The sequence below is a fragment of the Anser brachyrhynchus genome, assembly GCF_964034855.1.
Source record: "Anser brachyrhynchus genome assembly, chromosome: 2".
In the NCBI taxonomy this organism is placed as follows: Eukaryota; Metazoa; Chordata; class Aves; order Anseriformes; family Anatidae; genus Anser; species Anser brachyrhynchus.
The window spans coordinates 157,336,734-157,361,475 of record NC_137695.1 but is presented as its reverse complement, the minus strand read 5'-3'; the positions used below and the strand labels follow the sequence as shown (position 1 = coordinate 157,361,475).

The 24,742-nt window shown below is 39.5% G+C and overlaps 1 protein-coding gene and 1 long non-coding RNA gene across 12 annotated transcripts in view; both read left to right on the top strand.

Annotated features, from left to right (window-relative positions):
* PTK2 (protein tyrosine kinase 2) overlaps positions 1-24,742 on the top strand; it is a 203,892-nt gene that overhangs the window by 96,617 nt on the left and 82,533 nt on the right. For all 11 annotated transcript variants that reach the window (XM_080582103.1, XM_080582105.1, XM_080582104.1 and 8 more), the window contains 4 exons: positions 1,094-1,260; positions 7,346-7,433; positions 22,717-22,796; positions 24,395-24,457. In XM_080582103.1, coding sequence (XP_080438229.1) covers positions 1,094-1,260; positions 7,346-7,433; positions 22,717-22,796; positions 24,395-24,457 — 398 coding nt within the window. The remainder of the gene's footprint in view (positions 1-1,093; positions 1,261-7,345; positions 7,434-22,716; positions 22,797-24,394; positions 24,458-24,742) is intronic.
* On the top strand, positions 7,443-18,318 carry LOC308190550. Its single transcript, XR_013947316.1, has 2 exons — positions 7,443-12,439; positions 13,359-18,318. It is a non-coding gene; the product is annotated as an uncharacterized lncRNA (long non-coding RNA).

The following is a 24,742-nucleotide window of genomic DNA, read 5'->3' as shown; positions in this document are numbered from 1 at the left end:
TCTGGCTCCTGCAAAACTTCCTGTTGCCTACACGTTGGTGAAATTCTGTGCAAGACTCAGCAGCTTGTGTCTGTACCCGTGTGTTTGCGCATACACGCACGCACACACGAGCGTTTTCGGTAGGATGCATCCGGCTCCTTACAGGGTCAGCAGCAGAGGACGATGATTTCCTGAAAGCAGCGCCTGGGAGCAGCGATAGCCGTGCTCCTGCTGAGCTGGGAGCTCAGCCCCGGCAGGGCTCTGCTGCCTGGCAGGGACACGTTTTACCTTCCAGCAGGCTGCGAGGCAGCAGCTTTGGTCTCCTGCTGACTTTCTAATCTGGCTAAGAGCAGGACAGCCCGGCACACGGCACTTGAGAGGTTGCTAATCCATGCTCTGTTAACGCATCTGAATTTTAGTTACCGTGCGTCAAACCTTTCATTCGGGAAGGAAAGAGGCAATCTGTTGGGTGCTTTTTGCACGGGTCCTTTCTCTGGCAGGAGATCCTCAAATTCGTAAAGTTACCTCGGGACCAACAAGGAGTGTGTTTATTTTGTTTGAGAGTCTTGAGTAATTGTCAGTTCCCTCATCTTGTATGAGATCTGTGCTGAAGCTCAGGAACGAAGTGAGTGGGGGGCAGCGAAATCAAGGGGCTGTGACCTGCTAAATCCTGGCTGCTCAGGCGCTAAGCAGTGTGAAAATCTAACATAATTTTCCAGAACTAGACAGATTTTTTAAAGGCTGATGATGGTTTTTCTTGGACAAAATAAATTTCACTTTCATCCACAAATCTGCTTTTTTATAGTTTGGTTTTTGTTATTTTATTTTACACAGAGGGAACTGTGGCTTAATTCTGATAAGATTCATAGAAACCTTTTTATGCAGTGATTTCTGAAACTGTGCCAGTAAAGTTTCAGAAACTGTAAATGTTTTATCTGAAACAGGAGCTTACAATGTTTAGTATTTTTAATAAAGATGGTATCCGATTTATTGCTTAGTATTTTGTATAGTATGTGACATGGTTACATTTTAAAGCCTTACTGTAGGATTTTTTAAAATATATATTTGTTTTGCATGCTACAGCTTGTAAGGAGTGTATGTTTCTCTGTTTCAGGGCATAATTCAGAAGATTGTGGACAGTCACAAAGTGAAAAACGTGGCCTGCTACGGGTTGCGGCTCAGCCATCTGCAGTCTGAGGAGGTTCACTGGCTACACCTGGACATGGGGGTGTCCAACGTGAGAGAGAAATTTGAACTAGCCCACCCTCCCGAAGAATGGAAGTAAGGCCATAAATCTGTTTAGTGTCAAAATCAAGTCCTGTGAGTGTTTGCCTTGTCATAAAAGTCGGCTCTATAACGTGCGTTATTAAGGACGATCCTCTTTTGGTGGAACAGGATAAAATACTTTTCACATATAAAGCTGTAAGTGGTAAAGAATGGTTTTCGTTGTTGGAAGGGGTTTCCTGCAGAGAACAGATAGGTCTAACCTGGGATTTAGAGGAGGCCTAAAGTAGGAGCAGAAATCTCAGGCATTCGTCCTGAAAGTCTGCAAAACCTGTGATACATCTAGTGAGCCCCATCTCACGTTTTGTCGTCCTTAAAGTTTTAGTACAAGTGTTATCTGTGATGTAAGCATACCTCTAAAATAGAAAAGGAGAGATCTTGATACATAAATGAAAAAAATATATAAAATATTGGCATTTACTAGGTTATTGCAGGGGTCTTGTGCATGTTTTTCTCCATGTTTTATGTTTATAACCACGATTTGTGCAAAACTTGCTGTTATTTTGAAGGCTGCAATTATTGTCTTCTGCAGAATTGTTGTAAATAGTCTATATTTAATTTCTTGCAAATGGAATTAGCGTCATATACCAGCAGATGTCACAGTTTATAAATTCTCTTCAGTGTCCTGACTTCCATATATCAAACAAATCAGAAATGTTTAAAACTTTGGGTGTCAGAAGTGTAGCATGTTCTCTTCTATGAACGTTACATTTCATTGTTTCTGGGACCTGCATCAATATTTATCCTTCTTTACCGCACAATAAATTTTTCGTTGATAATACTGTGAAATCACAGCTTGGGAAGTAAGGGATTCCTGAATCCCTTCCCTGATAGTCACGTTGTGTGTAAGATGTGTGAATTATTTATGCTGTTTGAAATTTCTTAAATAGCGTACAAGTGCCAGTTCCATTTTTATTACGCGGTGCAACTCACGTGGTACACGTTGCAGAACAGAGTTAATCAGTTTTAAAAGCAAAGGTAAATGATTGTTTTGAAGCTGGTGGAAAGGAATTGGATAAAATACTCATGAAAGAGCTATGATAAGACGTAAATTATTCAATACCTTTCCAGGCAGTCATTTTATGTTTTATCGAATACATGCAGCTGACATACCTTTGAAACCTGTGGAGATTTGCTGTGCATAATCAAAACGTTGCTGTCATATTTGTAATACCATAAACCAGAGTGTTTAAGATCATATGACAGTACTTGTAAAAATATTTAGATTAGTTAAGGGAGAGAAGTCTTGGGATGGGTCTTAAATGAAAAGCTTCCTATAGTATTAATAACCCAATAACTGCCTCTCGTGTGATTTTTCTTTTTAATTATCTAAATTTAAAGGGCTGTATATTCATCGCTCAGAAATAATAACTCAAATGTTCTCCTGGACTGATCCAGATACTAGAAGTTGTACTGTTTGTCAGTAGGATGTACACAAGTTTACCAGAATAAAATCCATCTCCCGCGTAGGCATCTTTTGTCTCGTCCTGCACTATTTATAGTCCTGCAGAGGATGGGTTAGTGATGGGGAACAGCAGGGCTGTGGCTCCGGCTCAGATGACACAGCTGTAGATAGAGCTTAGGAAGAGTAAATAACAGTGGACATCAGGGCAATGAGGTCGCCCAAAATTCTGTCATTTCAAATTCTCTTCCCTCTTCCTATGGCAAGCAGCTGAGCTGCAGGAGCACACACAATTTAGCTTTGCCAGACTGCCAGGGGATAACCTCAATTACGTGGCAAAAGACGAGCAGGAAATCATTGCTTACTGCAAGTCTTTTTTTTTTCCCCACCCTCATGTTTGCCTTTACATACTCCTTTGACCTCCTGGCTGCTAAAAAAAGGTTTGTATTTTGCACAAGATAGCAAAAGTTGAACTATCTTGTGGTTAAAAAATAACAATCAGTAGAGGCCTGATACTTCATTTTTTCCTACAAAGATTGGCACTAAAATTCAGATAGAAGCTGTGTATTAACTGCACCTTCACTTTAGGAACATTCGTGCTAGCTAACCGTATCAGACAAAATATCCTTTTCCCTTTTGTTTTAATCTCTGGAAATGAAGATAACTCCTCCTAGCATCAGAAAATTCCAAATGTATCTCAGTCCTGGTGCCAAAAAGTCTTCAGCGTTATAATTATTGGAACCGCGTGCTTATTTGTTTGTGATAACTTTTTGGGAAATAAATATTCTGGAGTCTGCTTTGTGTCAGTTTGGGCAATACCGCCTTATCTCGGAGATGTCCAAGGTTTAGCTCTACAAAAGCATTTGTAAAATTTGGGCATGATTTCTTGCAGTTGCTTTAGAATAACTGTGGTCGTCCAGATGCAGCCTGAGAGTTTTGTTCATTACTGAATTCCACCAACACTGCTGCCGGTAGGTTTATCTTAGCCTAGCATAAATTGTTAATTCTTCATTAAGCGTTTGGTTGTGTGAAGCCCTGTACAGCTGCGTGTGCAAGACGATCCCAGATGACAAGAGGAATACAAACAAAATCCCAGTGCTCTTTTATGGGAAGGCAATAAAGACCAGAGCGTCTTTGATTTATTTGCTTCAGGTTTCCTCTTCGTGTTTATGCCAGCAAGGCAGACCTGGGCATGCATTAAACTCACTTCTTAATGAAGAAATTCCCCTTCACTTGTAGTATTATTTTAATGATTCGATGTTTCAAAGGGCGTGAGGGTAAAAGATGAAAGAAGCTTCCTCCCTTAACTGTCATTTTTATCCCTGTACAGCGAGGTGAAGTAGGATTACCAGGATGCAGGACTCTTAAACCACAGCATCAGCCCTGATCATTTTTGATCAGACTCAGCAATCACAGCAGCAATCCTTCCTGTCTCTTACAAATGGTACGTGCCAAAGCACTGTTCCATTTGCTGGCCTTTTTTGTCCCAAAAAAAGGGGAAAATCAAAAAAGGTTCCTGTAACAAATAATATCTCTTGGAACAGGTTGTTCCTCCTGGGGTAGGGCTCTTCCAGTTTCATAGGTGTGGGGGTAAAATCGCTCGTGCGTCGGCTCTAATAGGTAAAAGACCCCAAAGGAAGCCCCAGAATTTAGCAGTCCTGTGCTGTAAGTTTCGATAGCTTCCACACAAGTCTTCTGGTAGTGTTTTTAGCGAACTTAAGGGAGGTGACCATTAACTGGCTGACTGGCTCAGTGAGCAGATCGGTTTTGTGAGAAGGGACCTGGCATCCTCTTCAGCTGGCTGTGTTTCAAAGAGTAAATGTACAGGATATTGAAAATCAAGCCCATCCTTGAGCTGGCCTTTGGAAATCAGGTTCTTCATTCCCATAAGTGTAGTCAGAGACTGGTTTATAAATAGGTAATGAAGGTCACTACTGCTATCCCAGCCCAGTTTTTTTACTTTGCTCGATTTTCTTGTGAGATCCTGTTGCAAAAAGCAATACGTTTCATGGCTCCTCAGTGAAGCAGGCAGGTCTCTGCAAATAGGAAATGCTGCTTTTCCTGTATTTTCGTATCTCTTTACAAGGGTGACTGAATCTTGGAGGTTTGAGATAAGTTGCGTATCCATCTCTTCAGGCCTGAGTGACGTCTGATTTCTGCTTGCAGGACTGAAAAGTAGGAGAAGAGGTGTAGGGTGACCGACGGTGTTTAGCCAGTGTTTGTTCTTTGTACTTTGGAAGACCAAATAAAGGGTTCTTTTCATTTATGTGGTGTGAAAATTCAACCCCATCTTCAGAATCTGTCATTAAATAAGATGTCTGAAACGCACACGTTGAACCCTAATGCTTCCAGGATGTAGAAGGTCCCCTTGGTGAGGTTCTTGTGGCAGAAGACACCCCAGTAGTGGGCTGATGCTGGTGCTCTTAGCGGGACAGGGGAAGAAAAATAGGATGAAAAAGCTCGTGGACAAGGTAAACCCAGGGAGATCACATACTGATTACCATCACAAGCAAAACGGGCTCAACTTGGGGGAAACTCATTTGAATTTTTTGCCGGTTAAAAAGGGAGTAGGATGGATCCTTCCTCCTCACACATGGCCCTGCTCCATCCGTAGCTTTGTGCGGAAGACAAGTAACCTCTGTTTGCAAGATTCCGAATTTTCTTCAGCTGGTTTTGCTTTTTTGCTGTTTGTTGGTTTGATATTTCAATTCTTTTATGCAACGCAAATACCCACGAGTTGCGCATCAGCCTTCGCTACGTATTTGCAAGTCCCTAGTACGAAATAATCCTAACAGTAATAAAATAGGTAGTGGATTTTGTAATAACATTCAGCGATCTGCTTAAATTCAGCTCCAATGGGAAAGGCTGTCAGACTGCTTTAGAGGTGAAAGGAATGAGCATAATGAAGCTGCTTTTAATTAACCAGGAAGTTGTGCGATGTGGATAACCCTGCTGCATTCAGGTATCAGGTCACTCCACTTTCCTTTTTTCGGAGGCTGGATCTTCCCTTTTGAATGCTCTTTGCCTCCTGTAATGAGGCCTGGGAGGCGATGCCGAGGAGAGGAGCTCAGAAACAGCAAAAGCAAGCGCCGAGAATAGGAGGAGAAAGTGCACCTGAGAAACGAGGAGGAACAGTAAGGATGGCTTTCAGAGCACAGTGGTGTTGATATTAAAATGTAGAAGGACGACTAAATCATACTGGGTTACAGAACAAAGAAAAAAGTGCAAATGGGTCTTTTTTAAATAGATTTGTTCCATTTCAATCTCTGCAGTGGTGTTCAGTGATGAATTTGAGGGGATAGAGGGTGATGAATTTGAGGTGGTGATTGGGAGCGCTCCGCTTTTCTGCTTCTGGGTCGTGTGTGCCTGCTGCCTTCTCTCCTTGGCACTTAAACACCCACAGGTACAATTTGCCTTATAGTTAAAATTTCAGTGAATAGCTAGGTATCCTCTATGTATCGTGAAATGGACAAACTCTCAAAAAATGGCTCATTAAATGTGACTTTTGAGTCTTTTTCTGACTTCTGCCTGGTGGTGTCCTCCATCTCTTTTATATCCTATGGCCTGAAGATCGTTTTCCATGCACAAGACGACTTGCTGTGCTGTGGAAAACCCTTCATTCTAAATATTCCTCGTTTGTATCCAGTGTGTGCGTGTTTCCAGTTTCTAATTATTTTCCTTAGTTTGGCTTCTAACTATAGACAAGGTATTTCGAGTGATTTCAAAGCAAAGAAGAACCCTGCAGCTTCCCATTGCAGTCTGTTGTGTGGGACTCCTCGTAGCCCCATATAAACCCTGGTCATGGGCATCCCAATTACTTGCCTAAAAGAAAGTAGAGGGATGCTTGCCCTACAGGGATGAGTACATTTATTGTCAGGGTTTCATGGCAGGAATGCAGTATGTGTCAAACGTCATTAGCTCTTGCCTCAGGACGAGCAATAATGCTAAATTTAGGATATAGAAATAGAAGTTGAGGCTTTGAGAAGGGATAGAAATTTGGTATATCGCGACTCAAGGGGAAATCTGAATGTCACCCATTATGCACTGTTAGCTTGTACATGACTGCCACGTTGCAAACCACTTCGTTCCGCTTTTGCTACATCTTAATGATGAAGTACCAAGCAGGAAACCTTTTTCCAGGTAAATCCCTTCAAAACCTGTGGCACAATTCAGAGGTGAATATTGCAGCACTGGATCCGAGAAGGAGCTGAGCCGTTTTCCCTCAGCATGCCTTTGTTTTGTCTGTAGGATGTGGGGTCTGTGCGTGGAGAATCACGTTGCTGATAACCAGAGAGAAATTCTCTTGCAGGGGTTGTGCCGTTGGTTATGGCTGGTGACCTGCTGCCATCACCTCTCTGGGTTCACCCTTCCCATGGATCTGGTCCTGATCACGTTTCCACTGACTCCTGATGCTTCAGTCCCCCCTGAAGCTTTGGGAAGGCAAGGCACCAGGGTTTTAGGTTTGCTTCCGTACAAAGGTCCCATAGAAGGGTCCTTACAAAATGTTGGGTACTGAGTGCCCTTGGTTTAGTTTTCTGAGTGGTCAAAAGAGATGACTTCCCTTAGTTTATTTTGATTTTATCTTTGTTTTGCACAAACTTTGAAGACTGTCTTTAATTGTGAGGAATTCCTGATGATTGCTCATCTCACCAGTTCAACTCTCTCATCCTTGTTTTTCAGGTATGAACTGCGAATTCGGTATTTGCCAAAAGGATTTCTAAACCAGTTCACTGAGGACAAACCGACTTTAAATTTTTTCTATCAGCAGGTACGTTCAGTTCTGCTACTTCCTATTTTGCTGGCATCAGTTTGGGAAATTCTTGCGTTGTATACATGGATAATGTATTGTTGCAGAAACATAAGTTGGTAAAAATCTAAGGTTTTATATATAAATCAGAAGGAACCAACAATGGCATCTTTCTGTCTTTGAAGAGATGAGGAATATTTTCTGGTTATTCTGCAGGTGTTGTCTTAACTCAGATGAAATTTACTGTTGTTCAGATGGCTTTCTATTTTTACCACTTTATTAAATTGCCAAGTTTCTTTATTTTTTTGCAAGTGTAAATAAGCAGGCAATTTTACTACAACCATGGAATATTTTTTTCCCATCACATTATTTTTTTTCTTGATTTGAGTATCCTTTCGCAGTCTGTATTCTTGATTAGTAAAACTGCATAACAGTAAAACTTCTATAAATTAAGTCTCTAAATCTTCATTTTATACTGTTAAATATTTTAAATCTGCTTTTAGACTGAGAAGCTCAAAGTAAAACTTCTGAGGGGATATTTTTTAGAGGAATTTGGACTTGAATGGTAATAGTATGCCCTAACTTTAAGAATCTGTTCTTCTCTGAAAATTCGAATGTAAAGTTACTGATTTACTACGTTAGATGGGTCTTTTCCAGTTTCTGGGTGGTGTGATGTCTGTCTTCATACACTGAAATACTGCCAGTACTTAACAGTTTCTGTTATTAATGGTGGCATTTTTGTGAACTAGATACATTTCTATGTTATACTTCTAAACAATAGTTTATACTACTGTATGGAAGATCAGTTTTAATCTAAATCATTTAAGAGGTGTCATTTTATGAGACTCCTTATGAGACATTATGTCATAATAGAGACAGAATAAGGTAGGACTGAGAGGCAGGAGAATGGGGCATCTGCCAGGTTCAGAAATATCCCAGTCTTAGGTCGGTTGCTTGGGACATGCCATCATTCTTGAGCAACATCACCTAAAATTAGGATATATCTGGAGCTGGGGCAAACCATGGAAATGCCCTGCCCTTGTGAATAGGCAGAGTCCTCTTATGTTTGCAGATGAGGAACTAGGAAACAGTAATTCTGATTAATTTTTCTCTTCAAGTTTCTAGAAAGAGGAAAATATAATCAGCCCCTTTGTCCAATCCTTCATCTTAAGTCAGTATAGGGAATTATCACTAATTGGCATTAATTTCTTAAACATCTGTTACGCTTTATTGTACGCACATATGTTACTGCCTTAGGTAAATGACCTGTAATTTTTTTTTAATGTGTAACAAAATTGATATATGCTGGAGTTGACATCTGAGAAGGCAATAATTCTTATGCAGTGCTTATCTGGACGTAGCATTCCAGTTTAACCAATCTGTGTGATATGCTTGGATATCAGTGACTTTTATGTATCGCCAGGGGTTCATGCAGAAGCAACAAAATCATGTTCCTTTCTACTTTAGCAGCAAGTGACTTTCTTCATACTGGCTTTAAACGTGTGAGGGTTTTGTTTTCCATGATGCAAAAGTGGGTGATGAGCTTCAGGATCGTTCCCTGAACTCCATCGTTCGCCTGCTCAACAGGTGGGAAGAGTTCAGGAGAACTCCCTCAGGTTGCTCCCCTTCTCTATCGTGAGGCTTTTATTGTAGCGTGACAAAACTCACCTGGCTGTCACAGCCCAAATCTGGATAAGAACACACAGTTACGTTTGGTTTTGTCGTTTTTACTTTTTTAATCCCACAATTCAGCCCTAGGAAGGGGAGCAGCTATGTCTTCAATTCCTTGTGGTGTACTTCCTTTTTTTCCTTTGTACACAGAGATTTGTTTCATTTGCAAACAATGGCACCGCGAGCCTGCAGCTTCTCATGCGTGCCTCACGGGACTGTTTCTTTCAAGCAAGGAGTTGAAAGTGCCAGAGGGGTACTTGTAAACAAAGATGCTTTTAGTAAATTTGGAGAAATCATTATAAACAGCGACAAATGTCTGAGAATAGCAGGAATGCTTATGAAGCTGTGCAGGAACCGATATGCAAAGACGACAGACAGCTGTATGTATCTGATGATGCCCTGAATCTCAGTTCTGCCAATTACCAAATGAAAATCAGGGGTTCTTGTCTCCTTACTCTGCATAGCACTCTTTTTTTTTTCTCTTCCCTTTTCTTCTTCATATTATCATGAGATACTTCTAAATCCAGTTCTTCAAAAGTCAGTGTTCTTCCTTCTGGGGTCCTGCAAGGTATTGGGGTCTCTATTGTCATGGAAATCAAGTGTGTAACTTTGAGAGCTATCAAACTCTGTCCCTGGCTCTGTTTTGCTCCATAATTCTCACTTGGCTTCTTGCTAAATCAGGACAGTTACTTCTGTCTGGTAAGGTAACCCCACTGACTTAGGAAAAGAATGCAGGAAAAGGTTTTGAGCAAAAACACCGCGGCATAGAACAGATCTAAACCAGGGAGGGACGTGGAAAGAATTTTTCACTTTGTCTCTAATTGTCATTCCCACAACATTTTAGCATTTTTTTCTGCTAGCCACAGCTCACCCTTCACAATCAGACATTGTGTCATCAGACACAGCGTGTTGTGCATAGGCAAGAACAAAGCACATATAAATTATATATGCGTGCACAGATACCAGGAGGTTTCAGCACAGAATTTACTACGTTAAACGTAATGAATGTAGGGCCCAGTTAGAGAATTAAGAAAAAATAAAAACCAAATAGTTCTAAGATTCAAATGGATGTAAACGTTGAGCAAGTTCTTGCCATGCAAGTTTTAAATGAAGAAAAAGATTTGGAGGACCAGATGCTGCCCGTGACTAAATCTTTGTTTTCAAGACGTGGCTGAGGACCTGTTACTGTCTTGATAACATCTAAACACATGTTGTCTGGCTGATTAAAAATGTACAAGAGCAAACTAAAAAGGTCATGGAGAAGGAAAATAAAGCTGGTGGCTTCTGTCACCTATGAAAAGTCCATGGATTTTAGAAGTCATGCAATTATTTTCTTGAGTTTTAACTGCAGAGCAGCGACATCATTGCAAACCTGGAATTTTGGGCAAGACCGAGTCCTCAGGTGATCCCCCATCTTTCACAAAAGCCCAGAACGTTAGTAAAGATGACAGAATGTTACCTTAATTGCTGTCAGAAGATGCAGTTTATTCATACAGTTGAACCAAACCACAGTGACCAGGCTGTTGAACTGCGAACTGGCACGCGTTTGCAGCCCCACATGCCTGACTACTCCCATTCACTTCGATGCGTGCCTGCATAAATTGATGCAAGCATTTAAGTTTTTCAGCTTGTACTTCCTATGTGAAATCTTTTTTGTTTCTTGCGTTTGACTATACTGAGGATGCTGTGACCTTTATTTGCATCACCTATTCTTTATTGCCAGGAGTCGAACAAACCAAGACCCTGCAAGCGGAGCCGTTTGCAGTCGGTGGCAGTCACTCTGCCAGCTGCAGTGGGCGTAATCGGTCCTAATTGGAAGTATAAAAGCAGGGCACTTAATGAGACCTTTCACGAGAGTGCCCCTGTTCTGCAAGCTGTACAGCAAAGGATTCAAATCAATACGCTGGGGGGGAAATGCTGCGACTTGTTGGTAATGTCAGAGTTAGTCATACCAATATCGATAGCGTGCGGTTTGCACAAGCATCTGCATTTCAGGCTGAGTCTGGGGACGCTGGAGAGTGATGCTCAGGTCAGATTTGTGCTTGAATTTTCTCTTTTTTTTTCTCTTTTTTTGCTGGTCTATTCAGAAGGCAGCAAAGGTAGCGGAGGACAGGTCTGCAGAGGTCTTTCTCTTTCATGAAGTAGAAGCGCATTTAGCTGGTGATATTGCATTGACGGTGTCGTTCCCTTGCACCCAACTGCTTGCAATTTCAGCCAAATCAGGCAAATCGCATCCCACCCAGTGGTGTTTGAATTGAGAGATTTAAGTTTTCAAAAATTAGGAAATGCCATTTTTAAGGTTAACCACGCAGTCTGCAGATGCTGTATTGGCTTTATGCGCAGGTCTTCAGTTGTGTCCTGTCGTGTTGGATACCCAAATCCGAAACAGGCTGAAGTCCAAACCCACCCTGAACCCCCTAAACAGCAAGTACACAGGATTGCTAATGAAAACTACTGCAAATGAATTCTTCCCACTAATATTTTTTTCTATTAACTGGTATTGTAAATCTCAAAAGGATAAATTCAACTGTTTTTTATGATTTTTTATATACTGATTTTAAAGACTTCAGATGAAACAGAGTATAAAAGGAGAATTAAAAACTGGAATTTTTTTCAAGTCAGGAAAATTATACTTCACACTTTTCTTGTTCTTTTCGGAGCATTTCAATTTCCTTTAAAAAAAAAAAGTGTTGGTTGGGATTCGTTGCAAGTGTCTTCCTCTCCCTCTGGTCCAGTGATAACGCTGCTGGGAGGTGGAATAAAGGCTCATGGCTTAATAGCTGAATGAGGACCGAAAACCGTGTCTCACATCAAGGTAGAATACAGATTTTTAAAGCATTCATATAATTAAAATCAGACGTAAGCTACTTGAACCGCCTGCCTTTGATTGTGGGGTAAGAGCCTGCCCACGTTTATCCTTGAATAACATGTTAGGCCACAGTAATTGGAGCTGGTTTATCCCTTGATGAAAAGGGAATAAGCATCTGGATGAGAGTGGGGGGTAACCAGCTCTTGGGCATCAGCTGTCCCATTGTTGCCGTCCCTGTGCTTCCAACAGATTTGTAACTTTTGGGGGGGGTTCGATCCCAAAGAACAAGAAAAAGTCTTTTTTATCAGTGTCCATTTTTTCTCTGTGCTGTCTTTTTTTTAGCTTGTGGCATGGAAGTGTCTGTTTATCTGAGAAAGGAGACCGTAGGACTGGTTTTGGTTTTGCTTTTTTACATGAGGCAAACTTTATGTAATGCACAAGAGGAGGAATTGCAAGCAGAAGGAGGGTGAGCTCGAAGTTAGGGCAGCTACGTGATGCCCTGGAAAGACAGAGCTGAATTCTGTTTCACTTGGCAATTACAGTGCAGGTTTGTTTTCATAAGAAGTGGCATCCCTTCTTTCAAAAAAAAAAAAAGGAAAAGTGCTGGTAGTTTTCTGGTTTAAAACAAAAAGTTCTGTACTACAAAGAAAAATGAGACAGTTTCTTGTGGGCAATGGGATTTTTTTGTTCTGTTGCTGCAGTATTTGTGAAGGTAAAGTTACCGATTAAAATACATTTCCTTAAGTGAAATTTCCTTAAATGAAAATTCTCTCTTATTTTGTTCTAGAGAAATATATGCAAATAAAATACCATTTTTATAATGCTGTCCCCCAACATTTTGGAGGAAACGTAAGAAATTTTTAAGTCGGGACAATTGCTATAATAACGATTAAAGTTTTATAAGGCTTTGGTGCTTGAGATATAATTTGAAGTGCAGGCTGGGAATTAGACTCTTTAACCTAATTAAATACCAGCATCTCTTATACTGTAATAAAAATAGGGGAGACCTAAAGCAAATGACTTTGATAGTAAAAGCTTTGCAGAGAGTCAAGGACATAGGAGGAAAGGTTTGTGTTGTTCCTTATATTAGCAGCCTGTTGGAAATAAAATAAAATCCTTCAAGAAGAGTTAATGGTTGACACACAAAACTGTGCCCAAAGGCAGAATGGTAATAAATGTAAGAATTGCAGCTGCTTAGAAAGTGAAAAGATAAATCTAACTGAACATCACCTGTCTGCTCTTTACAGCTTGTAAAAGTAATTATAAGCGAGGTACCCTTTACAGGGGTCAGTTTCTTCAAATTGCCGAAATTCACAATTCCTCATAAAGTACTCCTTTTTTTTTCCCTATAACGGTTGATTTACAGCCTTGTAACTACGCTGATGTTCTTGCAGGTCTTGCTGTTTGTACGGTTGTGCTTCTGTATCTTCCAAATGTTGTGTCAAACGTCTGCTTTCTGTTAGCAGGGCCGTATGCCAGGAATGTGAAACACGCTTGTGTTCCCAAATCCTTCTTCACTAGTCGAGCGCAGCCTGAAGAAAAGGACTTCTTTGATTTTAAACTTCCACCTGTCAACAGAAGTAGAGAAAATAGTGCTTGTGGGCTTGCTTTTGGTCGTATGTGAGTGGCTGTTAACTTGAGGCCATAAATTGAAGATAGCACAGATTTTTACGTATTGGTGCGTGCGTACATCTTTCTCGGTGTCCTGAACCAAATGTTCTTGTGATGAGCGGATTATGGTGTATATAACATCCATCAGACAACCAAAATGTAAATCGCATTGATCCTTGGACTCGTTTGATCTGGAAAAGCAAAGTCGTGTGTCGGAGGGGAGGAGTATAAAATTAGCTGTTAGCAAGGCGTGCTTAGTAGGTTGAGTGCTATATGGCTCCCGAGTGTATAGTCCTACTTTATCGAAGATCTCCGAGCAGCAGTGGATATTGCGGTGACATCTGGAGATCAGCCCTCCCTGACAGAAGGGATCATTTTTAGCCATTCTGTCCCAAACAATGCCTCGTCAGAAGTTGATTTTTTTTTCTCCCTACCTCTAATGCCCTTATTATTAACATAGGGGCTTCCAAAATTAGTTAGAGATGTCAAAGATCACCTCTAGATAATATAGAGACTGTGACCTTGGAAGATGAAGAGGAGGAGCAGCTGAGGGCAGATGGCAAATGAATGTTATCCCGATACCGAATCTGTGCTTTTAGCTCCACGAGAAATGGCTGAAGCCTTAATTTTCCCTAATGTAGCCTTAGTTTCTATAATAAGTCTAATATTATCAGATGGGTAAATAGGGGTAGAGAGCTCCCACATACGCCTTTTCCTCCTGTGTGCATTTTAAAGTCTACCATTACAATTATTAAGGAGGCTCCTAAAATACTGATGACATTAGAAGCCTGCTTTGGGTTTTTGTGCATATGGTACTTCATTCAAAGCAGATGAGGCACAAATCTTCGAGGGTTAATTTTGCATAAGATTTCTGAAGCTATAGCAGTGTGGGTTGGGACCTTACTCTCTCAAAGCAAAGTCGTATCTCAGTTTGATTATTTTGACTCTGTAGTGCAGAGCCATCTCCTTTTGCAGTCTTGTGATTATAAACAATTACGGAGTGGGACATTTCCACATTCATCTGATGCTTTATCTCTCCCAGGATGTGCTTCAGCTTTTTGGCAGTCTGTTTTACGCTGCACAACACATTACAACCAAAAACACAGAATATTTGAGATGATTATTTCTGGTGGGAGGAGCTGTGACATGGATTGTGGTGGACTTAGGTGGGCTACCTGCAGTAAGTAGGAAATGAAATGCAATCTGAACGTGAACACCGAGTAACTTGGTTAATTTTTAATGCCAGGTTTCAGGGAAAAGAAATGTGCTATGTGCTTCACTAATTGCCTTGGGCACATAACTAGCTGCTGAAGATGAGCTTTGCAGGCTGATGCCTTGAGGTATTCTGGACCCAAACACCTTTCAGAAACTTAAAACCTTTAAACACAGGAGCTAGAACACACCTAAGCTGTTAAAAAGGAGAAGAAAGAATTATTGTAAGTAGAGGAAGAGAAGGAGGAGAGTTGTGGTTGTTAATACAGATATCACTAACCAACCGCCGGTACTAATTTCTGAATGTAAAACAAAAACACCAGCTGAAAATCTGTGGACAGAACACATTGCCTAAGGAGAAAGTGGTATAATTTAATTTTTGTCTTCCACGCTTCGTTAAACTACTCTAATGACAACTCCTGTGCTGCTTACTAAATGGGAGTGCAGAAGACAATTGGTTTCTTTGTTTATCTACATTTTTGTGTTGTGGTGGTGGTTTTTTTGGTTATGCTTTTAACTCTTCAGAAGGTCTTTTACCACTGAAGTGCTGTTTAAATACAGTTTATAAAACAGTACCCCCCAAAAAAATATATATAAATAAAATTAAAAACCTAAGTTGTAAAAGTAGGTCACAGACAGTGAAAGTATAGCAAGAGAAATAGATTGCTTAATTTTAAACTGTCCTGAAAAATTGGAGATTATCCTGTGGGAAATTCCTTGCTAACATTAAATGAGATGGGAGAGCCAGCGCAGAGGCTAATTATTGGTATTTGCTTGTTTTTAGCCAGCTTTTGATAGCATTGTAACTAAAGAATATTCACAGTATTTATACCTGAAAACAAAACTCAATAGAAAGTTTGATAATTGTATTTGACCGTGGTTTTTTTTGTTTTAGGATATAAACAAAATTTAAACCAAAAAATATTTTAAAGACATAACAAGTAGGCTTTTAATTTCTAAACTCCTGGAAAGAGTTCAGTACTCGGTTCAGAATGGTTTTACTCTTGTTCTTAATAAAGAAATTCAAATCCCACATGGTGTTTTTATGAACTGCACTGGCAGGATGGCTTGTCAGCCCGAGTGAACGTTTTTCTGAAATACTGCAGCTGCATCAGAAAACTCGCGTGCAGAAAAATGAAGCAGATGGCTTTTGAAAGTAGCAGCTGGTATATAAAATACGAGGCCCGTGATAGATTTCTTCTTAGATCATGTGTGCTAGCACAGGGCTATTCTCTAATTTCTCCGTCTTCACAAACATGGGCTTTCCCCTGTCTCCAATTTTTGTTTTAAATTGTACCAGCTGGAACCATTCATAGCTCGCCATTGATATAGCTAGCAGAGTGCCAATTATTTCCTAGTAAATTTTGAGAAGTTTACAAGTTACACCATCAGTAATTTGTCCATTCATGTAAAAGAACAAATATTTTAAAAGTCTGACATCAGAAATGAAACTGGTCCAGCGAAACCGGGGCTTTTTGTTTGTGTGCCTTTCTTCCTCATGGAAAAAGCTTATTAGTTCGTGGTTCAGTGTTCACCTCCTTTTTTGTATGATTTCACACTATCTTTGAACTTTTATTGTTGAAAAGACTTAGAATCCTAACAGATAACTGTGTTCTTGCCAGCCAGTGAAGAATATTGATGAAAAAAATACATTGCAGAGAACAGAAGGTAAATATTGGCAAGAAAATAAACTTAATTAAAAAAAATGGGGGAATTCTAGCTGACTATCAGGACATGAATATGTCAAATATATTGTGGTTTAGGATTATGTTGGACTTTGACATTCTTGTTTGTTTTAAATGTTACTGCCCTTTCTAACCACATATTTATTGAACAGGCAGTGTACATTGCGTGGGTTCTCAGTTTTGTTCCACCTTTTATTTTATCAGGGCCTGTAAAAGACTTTTTTCCTACCTCTGAGAAGTGCATTTCTGCTTCACATTGGTGGTTTTCACATATTTCATCCCTTCATTGCAGCAGACTGTAGTTGTTACGACCAAGAGCTTAAGAACAAACATGAAGCATAGGTTGTGCTTAAATTCTTACTCATCAGCCTGTGAGTGGGCAAATACAGGTATAGTTATGTTAACGCTCGGATTGTAGTACTCATCTAGAAGTGTGAAGTAGTCTGAATTTCCTTTACACTACAGGATCCTTTACACCTGAAGTATACACCTGCTTGCCCATAAATCTGATTTAAACTTATTGGAACATTTTCAAACAAATCCAAGGGAAGAGGTGGTTAAAGTCGACAACGCAATTTGTAGCAAGAAATTCTTTTTTTCTTCAGCCTCCTTTAAAATTTGTTTTCCAGTAGAGTTTCCTCCACCGGGTCAGATAAGCACAGTCTGCTAGAATGCAAAATGTACGTGGAGACATGATTGTGTTACAGGCAGCGTAAACCAAATCAATTCACACCAGCTTAGCAGGAGTGCTTTAAAGGCTTCCTTGGGTTGGTTGGGTTGCTGCTTTGCTTTTTCGTTTTTGGCTGGTTGGCTTTTTGAGTGGCTTTTTCAAAATCAGGTCTGTGAGACATTATTTATATAAATTAGTATTCTCTTACGATCTAGGTAAATTAAGTAACGTAAACTAGGTAAATTAAATACCGTGCTAGGCATTTTTCTGATTTAGCCTTTGGAGAGATCCCACGTGAAGCCATTAAAATGGGGAAGAGAGCAACACCAATGAGACTTCATATCCTTGAATATTGTGTAGATCTTGGTGCATACTCTTCAGTCCTCCTCCAGGAGGATATATCTGAACTTCTAAGCTGTAAGTAGAGGTCTGCACGTGCCTAGGAGGAGGGCAGTGCTGAGGGGGAACATGATTTTGGATATAACCCTATCTCCAAGGACCACAGATCAGGAGTCATCTTCCCGCTTAATGTACATCTGACTTGGTAATAACCAGGAAAAACTAGTCAAGTTCTTCCAATGTGTCAAGAGTTCTATTTTTGTGGGTTTTAGACGTATCTTAGGCTTTCTGCTCTTAAGAATAAACCCCTTTTTCTCTTAAAAAACAAACAAAAACAATACAAAACCACTCATATCTCTCATTTAACTCTATTAACAACAATAATAAAAGTCATAACTGAGCAAACACAGAAGAATTCTATTAAAACTATTCGATTGCCTTGTGGCAGCACGCTTAATTGCCATTAAATTATCTCTTGTGTCTCTTCCATTTAATATTTGCTCAGCTCGTTCCTTGATGTTATGCAAAACATGCTGAAACTCTTGCAAAGTTCTTCTCCAGTCTGTGTGTGAGCATTAGTTCATGCATTGATCTCAAAGAGAATAGGCAAGAAAAAGTGATAAGAGAAGTTCTCATTAATATTCTGAGAGCAGAAATCAAATCTGCTTTTTTTTCTTCTTAAACTTACTGAAACTTAAAGAAGAATGTATGCAGTCAGGTTTCTGAAAAAAGCAGAAATTTAATTCCTTCTATCAATTTATTATATTTGCTATCTCTAATAGAACGTTGTTCAATCGAATTAGACCGCAAGATTATGGCCTTAGGCTTTCTGAAGTTTGTATGACTTTGTATACTTGCCAAAGTTTAAAAATAAAAATAAACAGATGAATATGCAGTGCTTTATGATAATCAAGTGGCGGCTCTTCATTTTTATGAGAGGATGTCATGACTGATTTTGTGAATGCTGATGTTGGTCACTTGTGAAAATTGGAGAGTTGGTTTTTTCATGTGTTTTCATGTCCATTTGCATGTAGATGAAGGCATTTTTATTCTACTCTTCCAGTTGAATACTGGGGTGGCTTTGACAGACTTGAAACTCCATATCACCAAAGAACTTCAGAAAAAAAAAAAAACATACAGAAAACCTGCAGGCAAGAGTCTCTTTTGGGCTGAAATGTGAGGATATGGGAATATTCTTGATTTGCTCTACCTTTGTGAAATATCCGTGTTTGTCCATCTCTTCCAGACTGGGATGTGCAAAACAAAAAACCTCCTTTTTTCTGCTTGTCACACTAACAAAATTATGCAGTCAAGTAGGCAAATATCTGGCTGCCTATTAGAATATGGTTAAAATGCCTCACTTTTGTCTTGCAAATAAGCTGAGGATTTTCACAATGCTTATTTTTTCTTCCAAATTGTCGAGATCAGGAGGGCTTTTAAATTATTTTTGTTGAGTTCTGGTGCTTGTAGTTGCAGAGTCGGGCAGGGAAAACATGACTGGAATTTGTGAAAGCTCCCAAGCCAGAGGGCAAGGGGAAAGAAAACCCAAATGTTAAGTGTTTGGTTAATGTTGCTTATTTATTTATGGACTACTAGTTACTTGAGGCTAGCAGCATTTTTAAATTTGTTTGTATGAAACTGAAGATGTTCTTAAACTGTTTAGCTTAACAAATGAATTATTTCAGTCCTGGGACCCACCAGGCAATGAGCTGTGAAGATAAACGAATAAAAATTTGATCATCATATATTCTAGTAGCCTCAAATTATCTGCAAGGGGAAATTTTATGTGGCAGTGTTGAGAAAGTGCTTTGCCACAGGCAGGCCCTTTGTGGTGTGAATGCCTCAAGGAAGGGGTAGATAACAGCGCTGTGAAGTCTGCTGGTGATGCAAAGTTGTTGAAATGGTTCAAAAACCGATGTGTATTTCAACAAAATAGTTAAAGGTAAGTGAGTTAGCCGATGGATGGTTGATTTGGGTGGATGTAAGGCAGACTAGGTGAGGGATTTCGTGAACAGCTATGGTAGCTTCTTCAGGGAAGTAATTTGGACTATACATAAAGGTGAATGCTTAGAAAAGGTAGGAGATTGAAATGAAAGGTTGTATTTAAAGTGCCATTAAAGTTCATTAAACCTCGTTATGGATGATATAAACGAGAAGTAAGTTGGTTATAGCTCCTTTTAACTTGATTCATTTCTGGAATGCAGGCATCCATATAGGAACTGAACTCTCTTAGAGTTCACCTCTTCATTTTGTCTCTTATTTTTCTTATGGCCCCATGCAGACCTGCAAACAGGGAGTACCAGCCTGCTGTTTGCCATCTGTGTGTACTGCAGAGGCTGATTATGGTAATAACACAGGAGTCTGAAAATTATATTCTCTATTTAAATGGCCTGAGCTTGTGCCTGACAGTTTTAGTGTAGGACTGGATTCATATCCCTACTGATGAACACAAGTTCTAATTTAATTTTCTGTTTAAATAGTTACATTGTGCTGTTTGCAGAGACATCTAGATGGTACTTCTGATTTAAAGTCGAACAAAACCTTGGAAATGGAAGATTTTCCCACAGAGGAATATTACACCATTGCAAACAGGTGCAATTCTGCAGTAGGATGACGAGTGAACGTAGATACTAGCCAAGAGAAGTACTGCTCAAACTGTCTTCCTTTTTTTTGTCATTTGCACACTTCTTCCTGCTTTGGCACTCCATGATGCTGAGCAGTACGGGCTGGTGCCCAAATTTCTTGATTTCCGAATACCTTGGAGATGCCTAAAGGCTTTGTAATGACTTTGAAAGGCCTGGAGCTGATGGAGAGAGTCCAGCAAAGGGCCATGAGGATGATGAAGGGACAAGAGCATCTCTCCTGTGAGCAGAGGCTGAGAGCTGGGACTGCTCAGCCTAGAGAAGAGAAGGCTCAGGGGGATTTTACCAGCATATTTAAGAAATACTTTTTTGACAATGAGGACAATCTCATCCAGGCTTCCTTCTCCCATAGAAGGTTGGACGTGATGATCTTTGGAGGTCCCTTCCAGGACTTCCAGGTCCCTTCCAGGGTTCTTTAAATGCCTGAAGCAAGGGTACAAAGAGAATGGAGCCAGGCTCTTTAAATTCCTTCTGCAGAAAATAACTGCAGTGTCTTTCAATTGAATGGAATATATCCACTCTATAAATATAAATAAGTAGATGGTAACATGACCCATGTTGTAGATGGTATCTGTGGTCATATAACTGACCGTTCTTTCTAATTGATGGGTTTTTTTTGTACATGACTTCGCAAATTAGATGTTTCTTCCATTTGAGCAATGTCTGTTTACTTGGCTAACACGTAGGACTCTTTGCACGGAAAGCTTCATGCCTTTGAATGAAAATACAGAATCAAAGCATCTCGACTTCCCGGAAGAGGCTTCTCTCTCCGAGTTTGTATCACTTTCAGCCATTGTATTTATCAGATATATGCAGTCTGCGGTTTTTGGGTGCTGGGTTTTTTTAACCTCTAATCAGATAAATCTTGGTAAACGTTACCAGAAAAACTCAAACAGGAATCAAATACAAGAGGGGTTTGTTTTGTTTTACTGTAAACTTTACGAAGAAAGAAATAGTCATTAATTCTACATATCTTGTGTATTACTATCATGGCAGCACAAAACAACGATCGTATTTCCATGTGTGTATATGTTTTGCAAACTACATAAAGCTGAAGGGCACTTAGTCAAGTCTTTGACTTTTCCTTTCTAATTGTCAACTCTAGTATGTTAGAATTGAATTCAGGATTAAAAACTTACTATTTTGTCAACGTATTGAGTCCCAACGTGAGAAGCTTTTTCCTGATATTGCAGCTTTTGTAATAAACCGCGTAGGAGTGAGAATGTAGTTATCATATTCCTTCTTCACCATCTTTCAGTAATAAATTAAAAATGTTTGTGCACTTTATATCTAGGAAAGTCTCCTGCATTTGTTGCATTTTAGTCTCAGGCTGGATCCAGCTGTTACGCTGATGGGGGGACTGCTGCATACTAGTATTTTACTGGGCAGATGCTGCCTGGAGATGACCTCCAGCTGTTGAATCTGCTGCTGGATTTCCATATCTTTTAATCTATGAATTTCATAGCGGTAGCAGTTTGAAACAGTTTTTCTTACAACTTGGAATCACTCAAAAAACATTACATGAAGTGTATTTCTCTCGCAGTGTATAATCTCCTCTTTGATCTGCAATTGTCATATTTATGGTAATTCAGGACTTTCTGCAACAAGAGGCTTTAGGATCATAATATCAAGTTTATGATCTCATGAGATAGAGCATAATGTGAGCTATAAAAAAAAGTTATGCTTCTGTAAAGATGTTACTGGTGAAAAAATGTCTGTTGCGTGGAAGATGGGGTTTGCAGAGTTAAGTTCTTCAGCACTACTTCTGTTCCCTCTCTCTGTCCTTTTTTATTAATAACTGTACAAATAACTTATTGCAGTGTTGTGAAAGTACTACCCCAAAAGCACTCTTGCTACCTCTGCTGATGTTGGTAAATGAAACAAGTCCAGGACATGCGGTGAGGCTTTGACCCACCGTAGTCCATCCTGTTGAGCACTTGGTGTGCTCCGTGGCACAGAGGTTGTGCATGGCAATTTATCCCACTTCTCAACTGTCCCCAGCTCACCTGGGGACGCCGTGTGCCCCCAGTGCTCCAAATGCACTGGTTTGGCCCAACCATCCTCTTCAGGAGCGAAGACGATGGCCAAACGTAGCATTTGGTTTCAGTGTTGAAGCACGCTCCTGGCCTGTTTGCTTTCCTACTGCAGATGGCACCCATCTATTTACGCTTGTGTCTTCTTGTTGCTAGCTCAAACATTATTTCAAGTCAATATGGAATATGATTTTCACATGCCACTATTTTTACTTACAGCTATTTTTATTTTCACAGCAGTGCATGGATATTTATATGTTTTATGCACCTACGAAATTAAAAACTGTTGACCAAAATGGTTCAAGAGTAGAGCACACATTCACGTATCTTGAATGCAGGGGTGACCATGTGCTCAGCTCCTTTGAAGATTTTCATTTGATTTAATAAAGCATAAGTAATATTGATGTAGATTATTTTTTTACCAAGTTCATTGCAGTTGAAATAAGTTTCTTACAAAAGTGCGGCTCATTTGCGGATAATATAAATATGGCTTCTTTTTGTGCACTGTAAATAAAGACTCCAAAAAGTTAAACCTAAGATATGTTTATCCCAAAGATGTTTGGGCAGCATTTTCGTCTGTATCAGCACTGAACTGATTTTTCTGTGATACGTACCTGCTTCTTTTGCTGTAGGTGAAAAATGACTATATGTTAGAAATAGCAGATCAAGTGGACCAGGAAATTGCTTTGAAACTAGGTTGCCTTGAAATCAGGTAAGCTGATAATTTCATCTATTATTCAACACGTTTCTGGTAGAATATATACATTAATTTTGAAACTCTTTGTAGTTCATAGATCTCTGGCTAATATAGCTGAATAAAACATCATCAGACTTTTTGCTATGAAGTAGTTGGAAGAAAAACTGAGTAGGCCACATTGTAACCAATTTCTGGTGATCTTTAGATTAAAATTATTTATAAAATTTTAATTACCTCTTGATATTGCCTTCTTGGGATGATTTTTTCATCTGAATAATGCAAAAACCTGTAGAGGACAGTGATGTACATTAAAAGAAAAATGCATCCATGGTTTTATTTAGCAAAAAGCCTTGTCATTGTGCTTCTATAAATAAGAATAAATATATAAATCCTACAGCTAAATAATGTTTAAGATAAATGCTGCTACCTTTCCTCTCTGCATTAACTCAGTTTTAATGTGCTGTTTTCAAATGATTAAATCTTAGGGATTTGGGGGGTGGGGGTTCTTGTCAACTGTATGGACAGCTGGAAAATAAAGATAAGTTTATCAGATTAGTAGATCCTTGAGAGAGTTCCCAGCACAGCTTTTGAAACTCCTGTTTTGTTTTTTGGTTTTTGCTAATTTATTATCAAATAAGAATTTACAGCCTGAAACATTTTCTTTAGTTACACTGCTGTCTCGCACAGGGACACTAGGAAAGTAGTAAAACTGATAAAAAATTAATGGCACATGTAAACTTGTTAGCACTGAATAAGTGTCCTTTGAACAGTAATTTTGCAAAATAAAACAGAATTTTGGTCTGTGAAATTGCCTGGACACTGTTAGGGAAAACCTGATGTCCTTGCTGTAAGTTTTGCTGGTAGCCCCAGAAAAAACAAATTGTGTACCTGCACATCCTTCCACGCTGACAAAACTACCAGTGCCTTATTTCAGAACGTGCAACGAATATTCTAATCCACGATTATCTTGTCAGCCAAATCCCACTGTCCATGGCTCTCTTGGTAGCATGCTGAGCATGCTGTGGTTCTTCAGCACGTTTTCACCTCGGTGAGGCATTTCTAGTAGATGACTACTAAGACTTTATTTTAAGTATTAGTGGCCCCCTTTGTCAGTGAAAACAACGCTCCCAGCCCTCTCCCTACAACAGCCACTCATTCTCACATTTTTTTTTATTTTTTGAGCTGGTGATTTGAGCATCTCTGGATTGAAACTGTTGGCTCTTATCGTTGGCCACTTCCTCTGGTTCTTCTCCCCGTTACGTGCCCAGACACAAGTGCTGTTGAAAAAGAAGGAGATACTGGGAGAGGTGGAAAGGAGCTGCTGAAGGAGAGCTTAAATTGCTTCTTTTGGTAGTTAGGCTTCGTCAAAGTGGTTCTGAAAATGCAGTGCTGGTATTGTCCCATGCAATGTTCCTTGCCTGAAATTATTTTGTCAAAAAAAAAAAAATCTGTTGTATTGAGGTAGGTTAATAAGGTACTAACACTTATATTTGAATTCATTCTGCCAATGGTTTCTAATGGTAAGTCTCTGAAAGGTTTGACTATGTTGGTATTGTAGTTTTAGGTTGGGTCTTGCAATAATTATTGCTTTCAAATATTCTTCCTGACTTCAGGAGATCCTACGGAGAGATGAGAGGCAATGCATTAGAAAAGAAGTCCAACTATGAAGTGTTAGAGTAAGTATTGTGTTCCAGCTGGAGGTTCGAACTGTCTCTTAGTCAGATAAATGAAATTCAGGTCCATAAAAGAAAGATTCCATTGTTATTTTTTATTTCATGAAGATTGTTGAGATTTTTGAGTGCATTAAATAAGAAAAAGTTGATGAAACCAACCAAAATATGGAAATAGGAAGAACACGTTCAGCTGGTAGAGGGAAATAGGGTTGAGTTGTTTAAACTTGATCATGAGGTTTATTATGATTTTTAGTTTTAGTAGTGTCTCTGGGATCAACAAGTCTAGTT